The 17780-nt window shown below is 44.3% G+C and overlaps 1 protein-coding gene across 7 annotated transcripts in view; it reads right to left on the bottom strand.

Annotated features, from left to right (window-relative positions):
• The window catches only part of KIF3A (kinesin family member 3A), an 80734-nt gene that overhangs the window by 48385 nt on the left and 14569 nt on the right, over positions 1 to 17780 (bottom strand). For all 7 annotated transcript variants that reach the window (XM_044280823.1, XM_044280825.1, XM_044280827.1 and 4 more), the window contains exons 5-9: positions 14622 to 14727; positions 7931 to 8070; positions 4635 to 4832; positions 2524 to 2698; positions 2316 to 2414 (exon numbers count right to left, since the gene is read on the bottom strand). In XM_044280823.1, coding sequence (XP_044136758.1) covers positions 2316 to 2414; positions 2524 to 2698; positions 4635 to 4832; positions 7931 to 8070; positions 14622 to 14727 — 718 coding nt within the window. The remainder of the gene's footprint in view (positions 1 to 2315; positions 2415 to 2523; positions 2699 to 4634; positions 4833 to 7930; positions 8071 to 14621; positions 14728 to 17780) is intronic.

Genomic DNA, 17780 nt, shown 5'->3' with positions numbered 1-17780 from the left:
GGAAAATAATACAATCTACAGAACACCGATCCCAAGCCTGAAATTCTGTAAAGAAGTTCGGGTACCAAACATGCGCGATTTTTCTCACGCGAATGCAAAACGCATTACAATGTTTTGCACTTGCGCGGAAAAAATTGCGCGTGTTCCCGCAACGCACCCGCACATTTTCCGCAACGCCCGTGTGAAAGAGGCCTAAAACTACTGAGCCACTGGAAATATGGCTATTACTTATAACTCCCCAACACACCGACTCTGCTAATCAAGCACTAATGCCTTGACTGCATTTGTGTGTAGCAGTGAGAGAGTTAAAGGGGTTGTCTCATGCGAGACAATGAGGGCATATCGCTAGTCTATGCCCCCATTGTCCTATAGGTGCGGGTCCCACCGCTAGGACCCGCATCTATATCGGGAACAGAGCCCGGCAAGTTGGTGGCTGGAGGACTCTGGTCCGCCCACCACCAAGCACTCTCCTCATAGCACTCTCCTCATCGCACATGACCGGCCACCACTCCCATTCACTTCTATGGGCCTGACAGAAATAGCCAAGCCACCCTATTTTTGGCAGCCCCATAGAAATTAATGGAGGCCGGCTGCACATGCGCAGTTCGCCGTCCACCCCTTCTGGGCTCCGTTTAGGCACCCACACTTATAAGACAATGGGAACATATCTTAGCGATATGCCCCCATTGTCCCAGATGAGGACACCCCTTTAATTGGCTTATAAACCCATAATGAAATATAGCATTGGATCTCTCATGAATGTCACACATTGCATTGCAGATAGGCCACACAAATGATTTGCTGTAGATATCGTTTACACCAGGGTTCCCCAACTCCAGTCCTCAGGGCCCACTTGCCGGTCAGGATTTAGGAGTATCCCACAGAATGAACACCTGTGGTAAGTCCTGATGCATGGACACTAATTATATCAGCTGCTCAATACTAAGGAAATCCTGAAAATATGACCGGCAGCTGGGCCCTGAGGACTGGAGTTGAGGACCACTGGTTTACACAGTTTCTGACTGGGGTTTGTTAAAATTCGCTTGCACTGTATTATAATTTGTAGTAGAAGTTCGGTGAGAATGCAGATAGTGTGAACATGGCCGAAATACAATTCTCACTGCTGTTTAGTCTTGGAGCGTTACACAGCAGACAGGGATGAGGAAGAGCGGACCTTACTTAATAAGTCAACATGTTCTGAATGGGCGTTCGAAACAGGTTGACCCTTCTGGAGACCTACCAGAAGTAGCAGAAAGGTCCTGTTCATATATGTAACAATCAAAATGTGCCAGCAATTAGTAATATCTAGCAATGCTTAAAGGGGTTTTCGCCGAGATATTTTTATTGATGACCTATCCTAAACTTACTGGCACCCATTAACCCTGCATATGCTAAAGTGCCCATTTGACCTACGCTGGGCTGGTATGAATCGGCATACCTTTTTTTTTGTTCACAGTATATAAGAGTTGTAGACTGAGGTATATCTGCATTTTCTACAATGGAAGCTTAAAAGGGTATTCCCATCACATACAATGGGGGCATATCACTAGGATATGCCCCCATTGTCTGATAGGTGCGGGTCCCACCTCTGGGACCCGCACCTACAACAAGAACGGAGAGAGCTGTGGCTGGAGGACCGCGGATTTCCCGGGGTCCGTCCACCACCAAGCGCTTCTCCCATACAAGCGAATGGGAGTGCACCGCGTGCGGCTCCTCCTAATTTCTATGGGGCAAACGGAAATAGCCGAGACAGCCCTCGGCTATTTTCGGCGGCACCATAGAAACGGAGGGCGGATGCGCGTGCGCAGTGCGCCCTCTGTCCATTTCCCCGCTCAGTTCTCATTGTAGGTGCGGGTCCCAGCGGTGGAACCCGCACCTATCAGACAATGGGGGCATATCCTAGCAATATTCCCCCATTGTCTGAGAAGGCAAAACCCCTTTAAGGGTAACAAGTCCCATTATATGCCTACACATTAGGAAAGGTCACAGTAGCTCCTCCTGACATATGCCTCCAATGGAGGCCTCTTAACAGATGTGACTTGTGTTGCAGCTAATCCATATAATGAAGACGAATGGGAATATCCAATTCAGTAGCACTGAAGAAAAAAAAATTTATAAAAAAAAAAATATATATATATAAAAATAAAGGATTATGGCTGTCAAAGGGAGCCTCAGGATGGAAAATGCTCCCGTCAGATGGTGATTTTTTTTCCCAGCAATGTAAATAGTAACTCTATATACTGTCAATTAAGTCAAGGCAAGTTTAATAGTAATACCAAGAGATCGGTATGAGCATTTAATATTTAGGCTCTTACCTTTTCGTCTTTTCTTCTTTTCCCCATCTTCCCCAATCTCCCCATCCTCATCGTCATCGTCATCTGTCCCACTTTCATCAGAGCCGGATATTTCTTCTCCTGAACAAGCAGATTCAATGATATTCAAATCAAAACTCATGCCTACATTCTGGCCGCTACATGTGGGTAGGGTTCTCACAGACCCCCAATTCTGTTTCTTAATTCTTACCTTCTTCAAGTTTCTTTTTAAGTTCTTCAATTTCTTTCTGAAATTGACGCAAAAGTGCATCTTTGGGATCTTCGTTAATTCTGGCTTTATTCTTGATATTTTTCGCTCTATTTGCGTAACGGAGAGTGCTTATGGTTTCATCATAATTGTAGTCTGCAGGGCCGATGTTCGCACACTGAAAGGTAGAAAAGGTGTAAGTGTAAAATGAAGGAAATATATTAAAATATACACATTTAATAGAATAGTTATTTAGTAATATGACTTCAAAGCTACAAATCGCAACCTATCAAAATATTATAAAATGTCATTCATTGCTTCTGGGAAGAAGGGATGCGAATGAGCTCTTAGCAAGCTCTGCCTCTAATACCACCAGATATAAGGCAGCTATCCTAAAAGTCAATGTGTTCGCCCCTTGAAATAGGCCTTGAGACATGACTTGGATATTAAATAAGCCAGCACCTCATCTGCAGACAGCTGTTTCAGGGTGATTGCCCCTCATCAGTGCACAGCAGAGAGTACTGGCTTAACTGGGTGAGAGGCCAAGTTAGGATTTGGGAGGGGGGGGGGGGGGGGGGAAGAGAGACTCTCTCCTTGGATAGAGAGCGCCTTAAATCAGTGTGAGGAGACTTATAGGCCACACATGCTTCTCTGGAATTCTGGGAAGAAAGGAATTCAAATGAGCTGTTAACAAGCTCTGCCTCTTATGCCACCAGATGTAAGGCAGCCATCCTATAAGTCAATTTTCCACCCTTTAAATAGGCCTTGAGACATGACTCTGTACAGTATTAGAATGTATTGGCTCCGATAAACCGAAGTTATTACTTCGAAGTCTCACAAGACTGTGTAATAACTTTGTGAATTATTACTGTAAAAAAAACATTACAGTAATAATTAATTCACAAAGTTATTACACAAAGTCTCGTGGGATTTCGCGAAGTAATAACTTTGGTTTATCGGAGCCAATACATTCTCATACTGAAGCATCCGAAGTAGATTTGCTCATCCCTCAAGTACATTGCTTCTGTCATTCGAAATAAAAATCAATCTGGCAACTAGCACCATCTAGTGGCCAGTTGTATGGTTACATATATTCTAGAGAACGAGCCTTCTCTCACATGACAGACATTTCATTACTGAAACACAGTTAAAGCATTACATCCTACAGGTTACGTATCTGATCACCGGGGGTAAAACTACTAAGGATGCAATCATGGGAGCCCCAGGAACCACGAGACTGGTGGTCGTGAATGCTCGTTGACAATAGAGTTACGGTGCACATGGGTGGCTACGGTTCTATCCAGTTTATGGGACTCCCAAATACAGTGCATTATCTCTGGCAGTCCTAAAGAAGCGAATGACGTGGTGGGCACGCATAAACACTATTGCTCCAAGGGAATTTAGAACCTTTATTCCCACGATTGCTGTGGATTACAGTGGCTGGATCCCCAGCTATCAGATACTTATCCCCTTTCCTGTGGATGGAGATAAACAATAATAATGGGAAAACCCCTTTAAGCAAATTTTCTAGCAGAAATGATGATAAATCTTAGTGGCTCAGGAGACCTCTCCCGTTAAGCCTCACCTACAGCAGTGAGTGGCGGAAAATCTAAAACAGAGTTGCAAATTGTAGTGGAAAAAGGTCTCCAATATTTGTGATATTTGTTTTTTTTACAACACCCACATGCAATGATAAATTGCATAATAACCAAAGTTTTAATTTGAATCCTGGGATTTGTCCACTTTCTTTAAAGGGATTTTCCATGCTGACTTAAGGTCAGACTCTGAGGCCTTCACTGGTAAGCTATTTAAAGGGGCAGTGACACTCAAACAAGTAGTGTGGCCTCTTCCGCACATTGTGTAGTGGCTTTGCTTGGTATTGCAGCTCAATCCCATTCACTGGATTGAGACTGAGCTGCAGAAAGGTCATGTGACCAAAGGACGTAACATCGCTGGCCAAAGAAGAGGACAAATCTCTTGCTGGAGTGCCGACACCTTTCTAAGAGCTGGCCAGTGAAAGTTGGTCCCCCAATCACGTATCCTGAGGATAGGCCAACAATATTTAATGCTTGGAAAACCCCTTTCAAGTATGTAACCAAGAGGAAGACTCTTACCATCATGGTCTTGGAGTTTCCACCCAAGGAATCCTGCAGCAATCTGGTCAGCTTGGAGTTCCTGTATGGCACGTGAGTGCTTTTCCCATCAACCAAGGCAGAGATAACATTACCCAGAGTGGAAAGGGACAGGTTGATTTTTGTGGCTTCTTTCAGTCTCTGCCCAGTTGCTCCAGTCTTCCCTTGCCTTTCTGAACCCTGAGAAGGCAATATATACATGGATTAGTGAGATCTGAATCTTCTTTAAAGGAAGTTTCTCCAAGCATAGGGCCTAGAAAGTGTAAAAACAATATATTTTTTCATCTGCTGCATTTCTGAGAAAATGTCTTGATTTAGTATGTAAATGAGCTCTAAGGCCACACGAGCGAGAAGCCAGTTTTGCATCCAGGTACAATCCGTGTAGCAAACGTTTTTCACCCATCATTTCCAAGTTCAGGAAAAATTCCAGCATGTTCAAACACTTGTGTGTTTTTCACGCAGCTTTGACTCCATAGAAGTGAATGGGGCTTCTGTGAAAAACGGATTGCATCTGGATACAATGCGTTTTTTCACAGATGGTTGCTAGGAAATGTAGACTGTTAATCTTCAGGGTTTTTTCCCTACATGCGTGAAAAATGCATCAAAAACTGATTGCACCCGCACAGAAAAATCTAAACACACTGAGCGCAATCGCAGACAAGACTGGCTGAACTTGCAAAACCATCAGTTTTTCCTGAACAGATACTGACACAATCCGTATCACTAGTGTGAAAGAGGCCTAAGTGTGTACCGCCACTGATATTCTGACACCCCTCCTTTTCGTTGATTGACAGGGCCAGGAATCTGAATCCACTGATCACCTGGCCCTGCAATCTCATGTCTGCACAGTGCTGTACATTGCCAGCGCAGTACTGCACATTACTCAAAAGAACTGGACTGTGCCTATAACGTACAGTATGTCACACGTCTGGTATAAAGTGGGCTGAAAGTGGAGGAGAAGGGAGCTTGGTTCTGGAGACGGAGCTCTTGGTAGTTGAAGACATCTGCGTTGGTCCCATGTTCATATGTGCTCGCATTGCTGAGAAAAATTAGGTTTTATTATACGCAAATGAGCCTCTAGGAGCAACGGGGGCGTTACCATTACACCTAGAGGCTCTGCAACTGCCGAACCCTCCGCACTTTGAAAGACAGGACCAAGCAGTGAAACGTGATCGCACCTGGCTCTAACTTCTCCCAACGTCAATCAAAGTGCAGAGGGTGCGGCATTTGCAGAGAGAGAAGAGCCTCTAGGTGCAATGGCAACTGCCCCATTGCTCCTAGAGGCTCATTTGCATATAATAAAACCTCATTTTTCTCAGCAATGTGGGCACATATGAACATAGGACCAACACAGATGTGTTCAGCTGCCAAGAGCACATGCAACAGGTCAGCCAGTGTCATAGGGAAAAAACGGATGCCCTTTAATGCATGATTTGGGACGGTTGCGCAACTCCAAAAGATAAAAGTTGAGTATTGCCCTTTAAAGGAAAGCTATCATGTTGAAGGTATCTGAGATGCAGGCATGAGGTTACAAAGCAGGATGAGCTGAGCAGACTGATGTATAAAAGTATTTTTTGGACTGTAAGACTCACTTTTTAGCAGGAAAAAAAAAAAAAAAAAAAAAAAAAAAAAAAAGTGTCTTAGTTTGTAGCGAGTGTGCTCCAGCAGTGCCAGACCTCCCTGACTACTTTCTTAGTGATCCCGCATAGCGCTCATACAGAGCTTTGCTGGACCAATGACGGAGCTGTGCATCTGCATACTCCTCACTAATCAGTGTAATCAAGGCAGGCAGGCAGGCAGAAGAAACGACAAGATCTTTTAGCTCATAGACTGTGAGGCAACAGGGAAATACATGAAAGCCCTGACCGATGTGTCTAACGGACACTTGACGACACCAGTGGGAGGAGTCAGCAGTAAGAAGCAGAGGACCACATAGCACTGTACTGTGTACGGTAACTTGTGATGTTGATACTCATGTGACCACATGCGCCATTGTTGTTTCAGTGGTTAACACACTAGAATTAACAGGAGCTGACTGTAAACTATTAACACCCTCTACCCAAGATTAAAGTTGGTGACACTGGCCCACTTCATTAAACTACCATGGAAGCTATAATTAGTAGAAAATATTTATTTTCTCATTTCCTGCTGTTGAAACCTGGGGGACGTCCCATGGTCAAGTGTGTCTTATAGTCCCAAAAATATGGGTAGTTTTATTGAAAAAAACAAATTAGAAACTTTATGTAATTCATTTAAATTCCTGCTCAACTTGGGCTTTGGAGTCAGTTGTCCTATTAGTAATAGCATATAGACATAGCTGTCAATCACTGATGGGACCGCCTCCAAACCCAAGGATAAGTAGGAATTGAAATGAATGACATTTAGTTTATAATTACTCTTTTTCCCACAAAACTATATATCAATCTGTTCTATAACATGCTGCCTGCAGATTGCACTGTTATTCCCATCTGGGACATTTAAGGTATACTGCTAGGAAATGCCATATGTCATATAGGTGCAGGTGCCATTCTTATCCCCAGAATGGGGCCCAAAATGAGTAAAGAGTAAGCCATACATGCCCGGCCACCCTCCACTATAAGACTTCTGAAAATAGCTGAGCCCACAATGGTCGAGTTTTCTTAGCTTGCTCTGCATTTACTCTAGAATAGCTGCGCAAGCTCACTCGTCTATTTTTAGAAGTCCCACTGCAGGAGAGGGTGCCATGTGTATGTAGATGGAGGTGCAGGTGCCACCCCTGGGAACAGCTCCTATCTCCCGAATGGGGATCAAAAGTGAAAGGATAGCAAAAAGCGCATAATCAGACACACTTCATTCATCGCTACGAGATCTCCAAAACTACCCAAGCCCATAGTGGTGAATGAAGCTTCTGAAAAAAAAGCTGACTGCGCTTGCTCAGCTATTTTGAGAAATCCTACAGCAGTGAAAATAAAGGATGCCATGTGTGTGTGGTCAGCTCTCCTTTCACTTCTGGAGACATGAATGCGTCCCAGCGATGGAACGCTCACTTATCTAACATTTATGACATATCCTTATGATCTGCCATAAATGTCCCACATGGGACAATCATTATAACTTGGCATCAAAGTACGACTTTCCCTGGAGTCTTTCTTACTATGGTCATTTTTATAAGAGGGATAATTTCGGACCTTAAACTTCTGAATATTTTTTTATTATCCATACAAAACTGCTCTAGGAACAATGTACTGCTTGCAGTAAAATGAAGGATTATTCAAATAAAATAATATATATATTCATACCGCCAGGTCTACAAGATGCAACTTTCCCATTCGCACATGGATATTGCCGTCTGCACCTTTCTCACTGCACTCTATAGTGATGGTGAATATGGCGTGTGAGCGGGAGCTATGCTCATTCATGTTTGTGGCTCCCACTGAACCTGTGGAAAGAGAAGAACAACCTTTACAATCCATAAACTAGTAAATGTGAGAAAAATCCCAAAAGGTCAACCAATATCCTGCAGTACTCATCCAAAATAAGACAAAATGGACTCCTATGAGGAAGCCGTCAATTGTCTTCAATCTGAAGGATATTTAAAACTTCTGAAATGTACATAAGTTAGTACAAAAAAAAAAAAAAAGGAAGAAGCAGCAATGCGCATGCTCAACAACTGTTGAGAGTCCAAATATTGGAACCCCCAACAACCTAGCAGTTATCCCTTATACAGTGCCGTTACTGGAGTACCCCTTTAAAGCCCTGTGATAGATATGCCTATTCTTGTCCCCGCCAAGAATAGAACATGCTCTATCTTTTTTGTGAGGCCGCAGACCGCAACTACGGATGCGCACAACACACAGTGCGCTGTCTGCACCTTTTGTGGCCCCACACCCATTCTGTAAAATTGCAGAATGGATGCGAACCCTGAACTAAGGACATCTGAAATGGACCCTAAATAGGTTTTCAGGTTTTATGTAAAGAAAACAAACGCGTAAATGAAAAGTCCTACAACTTTCTTATATTCTATGGGGGAATTTACCAACTGACTTTGTCACTTTTCTGGCGTAAAATAAAAGTCACAAAGATTTGCAGCTTTTGTTGCTTTGTGCTTTCCTCGCCACTTTTCAAGACTAACAGATTTACCACTGAGGTCAATGGCTGCTCTATTTTGTCCTAGCCTTTTGACAGGGTCCACATCAGGGCTAATGATTCTCAGTTGCTCTGTTGGAGGTTCTCCGGGAATTAAGAAAATTTAAATACTGAAAATATTATATTTGTTAATGTAAGCAGATTCCATATATGCCCCTCTTACCACGGGCAGTGCAGTAATTACAGTAAAAAACGTACTTTTATTATATGTAAATTTCTTCACTACCAGCAAGTTGGGCGGACTTGATGGTAGCCGCCGGATCCTCAGTTTGAAAAAACGCCCCCTCCTCCTCTCGCTGGCCCTGCCTGCAGCCTCAAATCCCGCGCCGTACCGGTCGTCATTCGGCGCAGGCGCTCTAAGAGAAGGACGGCCGCTTGGCCGCTCCTTCCTCACTGCGCCTGCGCCGATTACGTCAGCCCTACACCCGGAAGAGAGGTCTTATCTTCCGGGTGTAGGGCTGACGTCATCGGGGCAGGCGCACTGAGGAAGGAGTGGCCGTCCTTCTCTCAGAGCGCCTGCGCCAAATGACGACCGGTACGGCGCAGGCGCAGGATTTGAGGCTGCAGGCAGGGCCAGCGAGAGGAGGAGAGGGCGTTTTTTCAAAGAGAGGATGCGGCGGCTACCAGCAAGTCCGCCCAACTTGCTGGTAGTGAAGAAATGTACATGTAATAAAAGTACGTTTTTTACTGTCATTACTGCACTGCCCGAGGTAAGAGGGGCATATATGGGATCTGCTTACATTAACAAATAAGTCAAAAACTGAAAACTGGGGGTTGGGGGGTGACAGAAGGCTTTTAATTCATTATAAATATATTCCCAAATACCTTTCATTAGTTATAATGGCTCTGTTTGTCTTGGGAGCAATCATTGGGAGAAATAAAATGGCCGCCGTCCTATTAGTACACATAAAACCTGTCCGAATCGCACAGCAGGTTACTTCACAACACTGAGCTAATGCGGTCTCATCCTCCTCTCTGCCCTACCTGTCCGGGATTATGATCCTGAATACAGATGATAAAATCTTCACGTGAATCTCTGTGGGAATTGAGTTCATGAGCAGATGTACAGAGAGGATGATGAGGATGTGCATAATGAGCAGCACTTGTATGCAGTCTCCATTACCACAGCCCCACATTACCACAGTCTGTCCTGTCCATCCTCTCTGAACTTCATGTCTCCTCATGAACTCCATTTCTACAGAGGTTCAGCTAAAGATCTTATCTGTATTCAGATCATAGTCTCTGACATATGGGAGGAGGATGAGGCAGCTCTATCTCAGTGTTGTGAAGTAACTTGTCCTCCTGTGTGATTAGGACAGGTTTTGTGTGGACTAATAGGACAGCGGCCATTTTGTTTCTCCTAATCATTGCTCCCTAGACAAAACGAGCCATTATAAGTAATAAAAGGTTTGGGAACATATTTATTATAAAGTAATATTTACATATTTTCATTTTCTTAATTCCCGGAGAACCCCTTTAAAGAACAGAAAAAAATAAAAAAGCTTTCTGTTATTATTACCATAGATTTTTCTGCTGTAATATTAGCATCAGTTGTGCTCAGGTTGACACGCTCCATTGTGTTTTCATTATTTTTAACGGAAGGAAATGTACTGTCCCGCAGGAAATAACGGGAACAGGACGGAAAGAAGTGTTCCATTATTTTTTTTCACATTGAAGCATCAAATCACAATGTCTGATTAGTTGCACAGACAGAAAGACATCAAGGGGGTCATTAATCAAACTGGCGTAAAGTAGAACTGGCTTAGCTGCTCATAGCAACCAATCAGATTCCTCCTTTCATTTCCCAAAAGTCTCTGTTACATCGTCCTCCTGCCCATACAGATCTGTAGCGTAAAACCTGCTGAGAGCTTCTCTAGCGATACTAGCTACAAGTTACAGTATTGACTATCATTACAGAGGAATATCTAATATACTTCTTACAGATGGAGAAGATTTCTGTCAGTCACTGACTATCAATATAAAGAAAAATGGAGGGCCACAGCAGCATATCACCGAAATTCTTCTTTATTTAGAACAACACCTCACAGCAAGGCATAAAAAAATCTTTGCAGCAACGTTTCGGCTAGAGATATCATTTGTGATTTATAGGCTGTGATTTTAATTGTTAAACATGCTTGACAAAGGCTAAGTAGGGGTGCACCGAAATTTCGGCGGCCGAAAATATCGGCCGAGAATGCACCTAATCTGTTTCTGCCGATATTTTTACATATCGGCCGGAAATAGCGGGGAGGGACTGGGGGGAGGAGCTGGGGGCCGGTGCGTTCACTGTGCTCCGGCCCCCAGCTCCAGTAGTTATAAAATGTGTGCAATTAATAAGCATTCTATTCATTTGGCCCCCTCTGCAGTATTACATTCAATACAGCCACATCCTACTCACAGGGCTGTGCTGGCCGGCCGGGCAGAGGAGCGGCAGCGTCACGACTGACGTCACATGCCTGCACCGCCTCCTTCATTCAGAAAGTAGGCCGGGCACATGACGTCAGTTGTGACGCTGCCGCTCGTCTGCCCGGCCGGCCAGCATTAAGATGACAGCCCTGTGAGTAGGATGTGGCTGTATTGAATGTAATACTGCAGAGGGGGGCCTCATGAATAGAATGCTTATTAATTGTACAACATTTTATAACTACTGGAGCTGGGGGCCGGAGCACAGTGAACGCACCGGCCCCCAGCACCTCCTCCCAGTCCCTCCCCGCTATTTTCTATTAATCTATTAATTGTACAATGGGGGCTGTGGATGGCACTGTTATGGGGTGGGTGGGGGTCTGTGGATGGCACTGTTATGGGGTGGGTGGGGGTCTGTGGATGGCACTGTTATGGGGTGGGTGGGGGTCTGTGGATGGCACTGTTATGAGGTGGGGGGGGGGGTCTGTGGATGGCACTGTTATGGGGTGGGGGGGGGTCTTTTAAAAGTATTTGGGCAAAAAGGCAGTTTCGGTTTCGGTCAAGGGGTATCCTGAATTTTCGGTTTCGGACCAGAATTTTCATTTCGGTGCACCCCTAAGACCGCCCATGGATAAGACCGCCCATGATAAGACCACCATGGAAGTTAGGGAACGTATTAACAAACATAAGAGTACCATACGCAAGATGAACATGGATAAGCCCGTTGCGAAACATTTCGTAGAGGCGGGGCATTCTGTGAACCAGCTTCGCTTTAGAGTCATTGACAGCGTGGGCCCGTTACGGAGAGGGGGTGACAAGGACGCAATACTAAGGAAGAAGGAGCTCAAATGGATCTATACATTGAAATCTTTACAGCCATTTGGATAAAATCTAGAATTTAATGTGGCTGGCATCAGCTAAATCTGGATTTAATCGAATATTTATTGTGGCTGGTTTCTGATATTTCTCTTCTGTTATAATACTTTGCTATGTTTTTATATTTCATGTCTTAATCACACCGCTGTGTAGCACTGCACAATAGACAATAGAGCTTTTTGTTTAGATATTTTGACATGGTGAATTGTTTGTGAATGAGACCCTGAGTCTAATGCGGATGGTACTTGTTGCCAACAAATAATGACTTTATTGTATTATACCTGCAGAACCTGTGTGGCGCTTACATCTTTTCACGGATGCCTTGGTCTTCCTTTGCGCTAATAATGTGCAAATTTGCGCAACACGCCCATAATACCCAGATATGGCTTTAATCCATAAAGCGCTCTGCACACTGTTTATGTTTGACAGTTGTGCGAGCGCCCTCTATTGGTAACCCTATTGAGTCCCCATGCACACGTCAGCCTGGAGCGTCTTGTGGGAGTGGCCTTGTGACGTCGGCCGGCCGCCCCTTGATGACGCATTTGGACCAGTGCAGACTGTGTATCTGGATTCACATGGTGATGCCTTGCGCATGTCGCTTTGTGGTGACGTATGCGGACATGCGCATTACCGAGCATGAGACGCTGGATTGACTGTAGGTGTCTGTGCGATGTGGCCCCACACAGGTATGATTGCTATCTATTACAGCTGGTTAACATGCCTCAATATGGTGGTGCTCTCATGTCGATTGTGCAGGTGTGTCACATACACACTAATCTTTATTGGTTGCTCAGCGGTGTGGGCGGTCTTATCATTTGTGATTTATAGGCTGTGATTTTAATTGTTAAACATGCTTGACAAAGGCTATCTCTAGCCGAAACGTTGCTGCAAAGATTTTTTATGCCTTGCTGTGAGGTGTTGTTCTAAATAAAGAAGAATTTCGGTGATATGCTGCTGTGGCCCTCCATTTTTCTATATATGCCTTTGGATCGCATAGGATCTGTGATCCCCTGCCCAGCTGCTGCATGACCACCATTCTCGCTCTTTACAAGCCGCCCGTGTTGCTGCTCCTGAACAAACCTATTTCTCCATGACTATCAATATAAGAGATCATGCACACGACCGTTGTTGTTTTGTGGTCCGTTTTTAACGGATCCGTTGTTTCGCATCAGAGTTTTTTTTTATTTCCTGTTAAATACTAATCCGTTCCGCGATTCCACAAAACATATCCGCATTGTTTCCGTATGCTATCCGTTTTCAGCAGATCGGAAACTGAAACGGTAACTTATCACCAAACACATGAGCAAAATGGGCTGGGCATAGCATTTCTACAGCATGGATCCGCAAAATACGGATGTGTTCCGTGTGCGTTCCGTATTTTTTGCAGACCCATTGACTCGAATGGGGTCACGGACCGCGATTTGCGGACAATAATAGGACATGCACTACTTTTTTATGGAACGGAAATATGGAAACGGAATACACACAGAGTAACTTCCGTTGTTTTTGCAGACCCATTAAAGTAAATAATTCCGCATACAGTCCGCAAAAAAAACGGAACGGAAACAGAAAGAAAATACGTTTGTGTACATGAGGCGTAAGTCAGTATAACAAAGCAAGGCAAAGTGGACTCCTGCACAGTTCAGGGGCAGGAAAGGGAGTAGCACTCCACCTGTGGCAAAACTGCGAATCTCATCATGCACAATTGCTTTGCTGTTCTCAACAGTCATACATAAGACTAGGGAGCATGCTGGGAGTTGTAGTTTCACAACAGCTCGAGTGATGGAGGTTGCTGACCCCTGGAGCAGGAGATTGCTTTTTCCTGGCTTTGTGGTAATACATTTCTCTATACGAGCTCATTCATTTACACCTGTTCACACACGGCTGCATTTTATACCAAAAATGACAGGAAAAATCTGTTTTTTTTTTTATTCTTCAAATAACACTGATATGCCAAGTCCCCAAACCACAACCTCTTAAATTTGGGCACTGTTTTTTGTTGAGAAAGGTGTCAAACCTAATTTCAACACATTTGTGCGAACAAGATCTTAGAGGTGAAAAGTTGGAACCACTTCTGATCAACATGAGTTTTTAATAAAGTGAAAAGAGATTCTCCAGCAACACTTCTGTTAAGGAAAAAAATGGTATAAATGTGCCCATTAGGCTAGGGCTACACAACGACAATAAGTTGCGCGCCAATTTTTATAACGATAGTCTATGGTGTCGAACTGCGACATGCTACGACTGTCACAGAAAAATCCATTTCAAATGGATTTTATGCGACTGCCGCGTCGCAGTTGCAGCATGTTGCATGTTTCAGTGCGACACCAAAGACTATCATTATAAAAATTGTCGCACAACAAATGTCGTTGTGTAGCCCTTAGCCTTACTGATACAATCATGTACAATAGACTGGGTGCTGCGTATACAATGTCTGACAACAGACCCCACCCTTTACTAACTCATACAGATCACAGAATAAATCAGGTCTCAGTGGTCACATCTTGAAACTGGCTATCATCTGTAATGTGGTTGCCATGGACAATATTCAGTGGCATGACTTACGATTTTTGTGTCCCAGAGTCATGATCCGATCCATGTCATCAGCATTGTTCACAACATACCCCGACAGGTCCTTAATGTAAACTCCAACATCGGGTCGCTCTTTAACCTAAGACAAAGTGGTTCCTATTTAAAAAGCCATATATAACCAATGTTCTCAGGCCTGGAAAATGGATACTGCTATGCTTACATTATAGGACAGCTCGAACCGTGCTCCTAGAACAAGCCGTCTCCTTAAAAGGGGCTGTGTCACTTCAGCAAATGGCATTTATTATGTACAGGAAGTTAATACAAGGCACTTATTACTGTATTGTTATTATCCATATATTTTTTTTGCTGGCTGGTGACGGCCATCCTAGAACTATATAGGAAAATGTGACAGCCTTTCTGGTGGCCGGGACTGTGGGAGTTCACATAGGCTGGTGCTTTTCCGATAGCGTGCAAGCACGACCACAGCTGATGGATTGCAGGGTGGTCGTACCCATGGAAACAAGCAGTGTATAATGTGATGGAAAAATGAATCAAGCCAGCAAAGGAAGCAGTATAGATAATAACAATACATTAGTAAGTGACTTATAATTTATTTACAGAAAGTTAATACATTTGCTGAAGTGACACAACCCCTTTAAGGAGTGCTGCATGTTTAGGGTATGACCATACTGAGCGGCCATTAACAATGCAGACCAGCTAAACAGCGCAGTCCCGATTAGTTAACTGGAGCCGGCTGCAGCTCGTGGCACTTACAGTTCACTAATCAGGACTCTGTGGCCACATTGCAGCTGCACGATAACTGTGGCATGTACTCATACCCTCAGGGACAACAAGCAGAACAAAATCTAACTCCCCCCAAGTTTAGCTCCAGACTAATGACCAGATGCTTTTTAGTGTTTTTGCACGCATGGCGATTTATCTCAGGGGGGGGGGGGGGGGGGAAACACACCTTTTGAAAGGGGCTTTTTTCCTTTTTTTAGTTCAATTCTAGATGAACTATATCTAGATATTTCTACTTACCGTAAAATCTGTTTCTCAACCGTATCATTGGGGAACACAGGCTCGACCATGGGTATGGCTATTGCCACTAGGAGACGGACACCAAGCACAAAAGTGTGAGCTGCTCCCTTCAGCTATACCCTTCCTACAGGGACCAAGCTAAATCAGTTTGTGCAAAAGCAGTAGGAGAAGGAAAAACAGGAAAACCAGACAATATACAAACCCAGAATCACGCACGCCACAACAAGGCCCACAACCAGAGAAAATGGGTGGGAGCTGTGTCCCCCAATCATTGGGGGACACAGGCTTGACCTTGGGACGTTACCAAGACGTACTGGGGGGGGGGGCTCATAAACAAATAAGCCAACCAGCTAATCGGAGAACCGCCGTCTGCAAAACTCTATGCCCCCGAAAAGTGTCAGAAGATGCAAAGGTGTGCACTCTTGTAAAATTTGGAAGGGCCGAAGCACCATGATGTACTGCCTAAGAGGCCCCCACTGCCCGAGCGGGATGAGCAGTAATCCGGAAGTGCGGAGCCTGGCCATTGCTCAGGTACGCTTCTACAATGAATCCATCGGGGAAATGGAAACTTTGGGCGCAGCCAGCCCTTGTCTCGGTCCCTCTGGAATGACGAATAGAGAATGTGTCAGATGGAAAGAGAACGTGTGAGACAGAAAGATGCGAATAGCCCTAACCAAAACCAGAATGTGGAGCAACTGCTCACAAGGATGAGACTGGGCAGGACAAGAGGAAGGGAGAATGATCTCTGCATTGAGGTGGAAGCAGACACGAAAGAGCCGCTATCTCGGAAACCCTACAGATGGAAGTGATGGCCACAAAAAAGGACAGAAAAGGACAAAAAGCGAAGGGACACCTGCTGCAAAGGCTCAAACGGAGAGGCTGGAGAGCTCTAAGAACCAGATTAAGGTCCCACGGATTTAACGGTGGATGGTAAGGGGGCGCAACGTGCACCACCCCCTGCAGAAGGGTCCGAACCGCAAAAAACGAAGACAAGTTTAGTGAAAAAATAATTGAAAGGGACGAAAATTGCCCTTTGAAGGAACTGAGAACCAGTCCCAAGTCGATGCCCGACTGCAGGAAAGGTAGTTTATGACTATATAATATGTTTTCTACGAAATGTGCTATCACCATGACTAGGGGGGATGTTAAACAATCCAGGAGAGAATACTCTGAACATCAAGTTCATCTATCTTGGTAACCTAATTATCTAAGAGGGGAGGGACTAATTGGGGGTGGACACTTTATAAGGCGCTGTTTTTGAACAGGACCTGGGGACACCGGTCATTTTTTGCCTACATCTGGGCTTCTATTCCTGGAGGGTCTTGATTGAGAGACGCCAAATCTGAAAATCTCTATCATGAGATATTGCTGATGGAGTATTGGTCTCCACTTCCCCTGACGAACCAGTCGGAAAATATTTGGACTGGGGAAACGTAGCGTTGGGATTTGTATTTGTTTTTCTAGTGTGTCTAATATGCCTAGCTTTTTGGCAATTAGGATAGGGTGATAAAGGGAGAGCCAGTATAGGCACGAGGACAGGGAACCTCTACCATTAAGGGGTGTCCCTGGGCTGAGTCTATGTAGGGTCATGAAGGGACATTCATAGGATAGGATTATTTCTCCTACTATTGGACATCACAGTTGTGAGCTGTATTATTGCTATCACGACCTACAGACTACCACAAACATCATTAGTGCTTAATAATCATCGTAACGCTTCCTTTACCAGCACCAGATCTCCATCTAGTTATGGAGCACTACACCCCTTGACGACTGAGCTAACCATCTGACTCCATCTGCCCTGGTATTTCAGCAATCGTGATTAACCTTCTGATTCCATCTGTTCTGGTATTTCAGCAAATCGTAAGTTACCAAGTAACCTTGGTTGTGGTTCAACAATATGTGAATATTCACGATATACAGATTCAGTATTTCAGCTAACCGTGAACAATCACGGAATGTGTATTATATTTCAGCTAACCGTGAACAATCACGGAATGTGTAACATGTGAACCTCTGTAATAATATCAATAGTGAACTACAATATATTGGTTTCCTTAACGATTTCTCCTGGTCCTCAGCTGTGCCCTACACTCAGAGTACCCTGTGTGGGGGTAATCAAAATCCCCAGGATTGCTTACCAGTCGTGTA

Source organism: Bufo gargarizans, chromosome 2, assembly GCF_014858855.1.
Source record: "Bufo gargarizans isolate SCDJY-AF-19 chromosome 2, ASM1485885v1, whole genome shotgun sequence".
NCBI classification, from domain to species: Eukaryota; Metazoa; Chordata; class Amphibia; order Anura; family Bufonidae; genus Bufo; species Bufo gargarizans.
The sequence above is the reverse complement of the archived record's forward strand: the minus strand, read 5'-3'. Positions and strand labels throughout refer to the sequence as shown.